General features: G+C 42.3%; 1 protein-coding gene across 1 annotated transcript; it reads left to right on the top strand.

Annotated features, from left to right (window-relative positions):
- The first annotated feature begins 5,394 nt into the window (after positions 1-5,394).
- LOC145987972 (protein GVQW3-like) lies at positions 5,395-5,877 on the top strand. The gene has a single exon (XM_083122813.1). It carries the CDS (start codon positions 5,395-5,397, stop codon positions 5,875-5,877), a length of 483 nt encoding a protein of 160 aa, XP_082978939.1.
- The last annotated feature ends 236 nt before the right edge of the window (positions 5,878-6,113 follow it).

The following is a 6,113-nucleotide window of genomic DNA, read 5'->3' as shown; positions in this document are numbered from 1 at the left end:
GTATCGGGGAGACGATATAAATCGCCGAGGATATGTATCGTGGGGACGATATATATCGCCTAGACAATATGTACGATATATATCGCCGAGACGACATGTATCGCGGAGAGTATATATATATATCGCCGAGGATATGTATCGTGGAGACGATATTTATCGCCGAGACGACATGTATCGCGGAGACGATATATATCGCCGAGGATATGTATCGTGGAGACGATATTTATCGCCGAGACAATATGTACGATATATATCGCCGAGACGATATGTATCGCGGAGACGATATATATCGCCGAGCATATGTATCGCGGAGACGATATATATCGCCGAAACAGTATGTACGATATATATCGCCGAGACGATATGTATCGTGGGGACGATATAAATCGCCGAGGATATGTATCGTGGAGACGATATTTATCGCCGAGACAATATGTACGATATATATCGCCGAGACGACATGTATCGCGGAGACGATATAAATCGCCGAGGATATGTATCGTGGGGACGATATATATCGCCGAGACAATATGTACGATATATATCGCCGAGACGACATGTATCGCGGAGACGATATAAATCGCCGAGGATATGTATCGTGGAGACGATATTTATCGCCGAGACAATATGTACGATATATATCGCCGAGACGACATGTATCGCGGAGACGATATAAATCGCCGAGGATATGTATCGTGGGGACGATATATATCGCCGAGACAATATGTACGATATATATCGCCGAGACGACATGTATCGCGGAGACGATATAAATCGCCGAGGATATGTATCGTGGGGACGATATATATCGCCGAGACAATATGTACGATATATATCGCCGAGACGATATGTATCGTGGAGACGATATATATCGCCGATATCACGATGCGGAAAAATTATCGTATAGTATCGTCTGTGACGATATTTTCGTGACGATATATCGCGATACCTAATTTCCGATATCGTCCATCCCTATTCTTTGCTGAGTATCCAGAATCTAGTGACGTGTTGGGACACCGGTTTGAACCGGCAAGGTTGATTTTGATACGTGCGGTGGATATGTAGTCCAAGTATCACTATTACATCTTGCATGCTCACATATTACAACCAATAAACACTGCCGTTAAAAAAAAGTTTTACTATAATTTGGGCAACCTTCATATACGGATTCCATAAAATATAATTGGCATTGTCACTAACAGTTATAACCACTCACAACGAATAAAACAGATCAGAACGCTTACCTATAGAAGCTGCTTGGTTTATATACTAAATAGCTCACTGCGACATTTCTCAATGCGGATGTTTCGTCTTATTAATAGTTTCTGTTGCTTTAGAGCAACAACTTCAAACATAGATTAAAAGTTAAAGAGAAAATTACCATTCATCACGGAAATGCAGTCGAAGTTCTTTGTCCAAAGTTTCACCACTTAGATGTACGACCTGAAGAAAGCTTCGCGACGTTCGTGCCATCTAGGGAGAGGAACTGAGGACGTAAATAAAAATTAGAGCTTGCTCGGAGAGGTAGGTATTATAGCAGAGACGCCAATGCAGATAATGCGCCCTCTTCACTCCAGAGATTAAAGATTGCGTCGAGTCAACCAGAACCTGGTTCAGCTGAAATTATTTTTGTTATGGCGAGAAGGGCTGAGCCAAATTCGCTCCCAGTCCTGATTTATCAATAAAATCAGTGGTGTATTCAGTATTTCATTTCCGGAATGTTTTTTTCTTTTTCCAGTGCGTTGTCGGCATGTGTCTAGTCACGTGCTACGACTTTCTGGTCGCATGCTACACTTTTTTATTACCCAAGATCATACGCAAGGACATAAGTTTTACGAATTTCCTGTGGCATGCTACGATTCTCCTGCGGCATGCTACGATTCTCCTGCGGCATGTTACGATTCTCCTGCGGCATGTTACGATTCTCCTGTCGTCTGCTACGATTCTCCTGTCGCATGCTACGACCCTCTTGTCCGGTGTGCTAGAACTTTCCTGCCGAATTCTGGGACTCCATGCTACGACTCTGTAGTCGTATCCTAGAACATTTAAAAGTAGTTATTTGAAATATGTATACTTTCAAGATTGTTATTTTTTATATATATAATTTTAATCCTAAATCTTTCGTTGGGGGTGAATTCTCGATAGCTCCTCCTTATTTAACGTCGTTTTTCTGCGTTTTAGGCTAATCGCTATAATAATGATAAATGACTAGTAGATTAAGCCAATCAAGAGACACTCGTAAAGAACCAAACCCAAGCCGGAAATCGAACTCAGAACCTTCAGTAACGAAATCGTGAGTCAATATCTAAACCCACTCGGCCACCATAGCAGCTTTAACTTTTCTTAAATACGAGCTTCTTCAAAATGATGTGAACGATTTCTACTCCTTATATTTATTTTATTTTTCATCCAAATTGCTTTAAATTTTACATGTAATTCCTAAAACTGTCCAAGTTTTTTTGATAAAATTTTGAACACAGTATCTCACAAATGTTCTATGTGAGCCCTCTTTGTTGTCTTGAATTTATCATACCACTTACGTATGGAGTTCTTGGATGGAGGTTCTTTACGAAATTTCTTACGAAACTCACGCTGAACACTAACAACAGACCGAAAAACGTGAAACTGTAGGACGCAAAAAGCTTTCTCTGCACCACAGGCAGCCATCTTGGAACTTATCACCCTGCCACCTAAGCCCCGCGACAGGTTACGTTTGCAGCAGATTTTATGTATTAGTCCACTCGAGAACGGCACTCAGCATCTTCCGTGCCAGTCTTGTCTCAACCGCCGAGCTGTTCAAATCCCAGACTGTGAGAAAAATGGCAGTATTACAGCTCAACTACAATCTGTGTGCACGTTTTGTTCTATATATACGAAAAGTTGCTGCAAACTTTACCTGTCGCGGGGCTTAGTGGAGAAATTTGGAACTACTACGACCGTTGCAAACAAAACTGTTGAAAGTATTTACATAGAACTTTAATTGTTGATAAAGTTTTATCGCTCCTGGAACGGTTTCTTATCGTTCAAACCATTTTGAAACACGCTTTACGTATATGATTAGGGTAACGATAGTATAAGCCAGAGACGGATTTCTTAAAATTTACAGAAGAAAAGACGAGAAAGTACGTACGGAATTGCGTTCTTGAGGACTTCTTGAAGCCGGGGAAATTGTTTTTTAGAATCGTGCAACGTATTTTGCCTGTAAATAAGGTATTTTTCGTCAATCATGCATCATCAGCTTGAAAAATGTTCTGCTATGCATATGAGGTAAGTAGCAATGATTTTTATTTGAAAATAAACGAGTTTAATGTGTCTCCGGCTTATACTACTGTTACCATGATGAGTTCAAGGAAGGTATTTAATGGTAATATCAAACTTCAAATTTTAGACTTTGAAGAGAATGCTAATCCAAAAATCACTTGCAGAGCCCATTCTTCATTAAGAGCGAATACGAAAACCCGTCTGTTTGAAGAAATACATATTTGACAGAGCAGTATACCTGGAATATTTTTTACCATAAATTTCATGTAATTATACTCTAAATGCCAATTTTAAGTGGTAGGTTGGTTAGGTTCATATGCATGAACCAGGCGCCATCTCTTGTTGTCAATTCTAAGTTATTTTTTTAGGAACTCTTATTTTCAAAGCGAATGTTTGTGTAAAACAACACTAAAGGACTGCAAACTTCATGTGAGAAGTTGTCGCGCCACAAATATCCGACGCCAATACACCCATGCACTAAATTATCCGATTCCACGCTCTCTCGAATTCAGCGTCCTCCAACTCCTGATTGCAATGACATAAAGCAAAAGGGAAGGACAGAGGGTGCGAAAGACAGGGAGGGGAAAAAAAGGACAGTTGTGTAAACAATGTCGATGCTTCTTTGTTTGCTTTATCAGTCCTTTGTCAAGACTGAGAGAGGCTGGAGGAAATCTTCGCTGGAACTTCTCCAGGGATGTGATGAGGCAAGAGAGTGGGGGAGGTTCGTCTGAGAGAATTTCCATCGGAGGATGCTGAAAGTTGAGTCCAGGGTCTGTTTGCTTTCGAACGTAAATATAGAGAAACCGTTTAAGTCGAAGTTGTGTCATTGGAGTTTGAAATATTATTCCGTTGTACAGTATTTGCAAGTAGCAGTTGCTTGTATCGTCATTTCAAGTAACAATGATCCCTATCCTTTGTAAGAAATGCGCGTCGTTTGAGAAATTCTATTGGTTGTTGCAATTTTCTCCCGATTTGATTTGATTTATTTGACTTCGCTTTTTTGTACTTTTGTTAATTTGCGAGGATGGAGATGAGTGATGATATGTTAAATTGATGAATGGTCACTCACAAACATCCATGCCCAGGCCGGGATTCGAACCCGGGACCCCTAGCGTCGTAGTGCGATGTGCTAACCACTCCACTACGGGGTCCGGCAATTTTCTCACGACGTCAGCAGAATCGTTTCTCCGTATATCACTGACGAACCTGGACCGCCTTATGGCCTGCACTATACCATCCATGTTCTCGAAGCGACGTCCCCGTAGTCGGAAGTCATATTCACAATAATTCACGTCCGGACTATAGGGAGGGTGATCTAGCACTTCCCAATCTCACTGCTTGACCAGATGTCCCACTGAATTTGCAACATGGACCTTGAATTACAGTGCAGTCTCGCCAGAAGTGTTGGTCGTTTCCGAGAAATAGCTGGACAAAGATGATTCTCCAGGTTACTCTAATACTCACTGTTCACAGCATCTTCCTTCGTCATTGTGTAACAAAGGAGAACGACCTCGTAGTCTGAACTTCAGAAGCCTTGGCGAACTACTGAACCACTGTTGGATATGGAAGCGCCTCATCAACACAAAGTTTCACAAGTTCTCTCTGGCCCTTTATATAATTTATTTCCATGTGCAACTTGAATTTTGATGTACGCAATTTGTTATTTTAGTGAGAACATTGTTTTAGAGGACATTACTCAATAAGGTAGCTGATGTTGCTCCTAGAACGTTGTTTGAAGGCAATCGATGTTACATCTAGAACGTTATATCAAGACAATATATGTTAATACTAGAATCTTGTCACAAGGTAGCAGATGTACCTTCTAGGACGTTTTCTCAAGGCAGCCGATGTGGATCCTTTAGAACGTTGCCTCAAGACAGCTGATGTTGATCTTGGAAGATTCACATCGCACTTTCCACTCGCTCCACTACAAAACTATTGGCTGATTGAAATATCTCCCAAAACCAGTATACTAGGTAAATCAAAAACTAAAGGCAATTTTGTGTTTCGGCAGGAATAAACGAAGACTGGATGTGTCTGACGTCACCACGTGTATACTTGGAGTGACGTGGAAGTAGGAGTATCCATCACTGCCCATTCAGTCGAGTGTCGCGGAGCAAAAAGGTCACACGTATGGACGCACCACTCCACGAATGCACCATCAAGGAACAGCGTGCCGTAGTGCGCTTTCTGTGGTCGGAGGGAGTCAAACCGGCAGACATCCACCGTCGGCTGTTAGCGCAGTATGGAGCAAGAACCATGACTCAACGAGAGGCGTATGAGTGGGTGGAGCGCTTTAAAGCGGGACGCACAATTGTAACGGACGAGAGTCGGGGTGGACGCCCAAAAACACCCCGCACAGAAGAAAACGTCCAACGGGTGGATACCATTATCAGGGACGATCGAAGAATCACAATAGCACAAGTGGCGGAACTCTTGGACATCAGTTTCGGATCAGCATATGCAATAGTGCATGATGAATTAGGGTACCATAAAGTTTGTGAGATGTGGGTACCCAAGGAACTCACAGCTGCGCATCAGCAGCAGCACGTCACAGCGACTTCCCAGTTTCTCCAACGCTATGAAGCCGATCCCAGGGTCTTGAACGAATCGTGACAGGAGACGAAACATAGGTTCACCACTACGAACCAGAGAGTAAGCGGCAAAGCATGGAATGCGAACATCCGTCATCCCCTCTACGCAAGAAATTCAAACAACAGCCGCCCTGTAGGAAATTGATGCTAACGCTGTTTTGGGATGTGAAGGTGCCGATCCTGGCGGAGTTCCACCCACATGGTGAAACTGTGAATAGTGCAAGTTATTGTGCGGTCCTGCAATACAAACTAAAACCT

This window comes from Lepisma saccharinum, chromosome 5 (assembly GCF_977018435.1).
Source record: "Lepisma saccharinum chromosome 5, izLepSacc3.1, whole genome shotgun sequence".
NCBI lineage: Eukaryota > Metazoa > Arthropoda > Insecta > Zygentoma > Lepismatidae > Lepisma > Lepisma saccharinum.
Note: the sequence above shows the minus strand (reverse complement) of the source record. Positions and strands in the feature narration are given on the sequence as shown.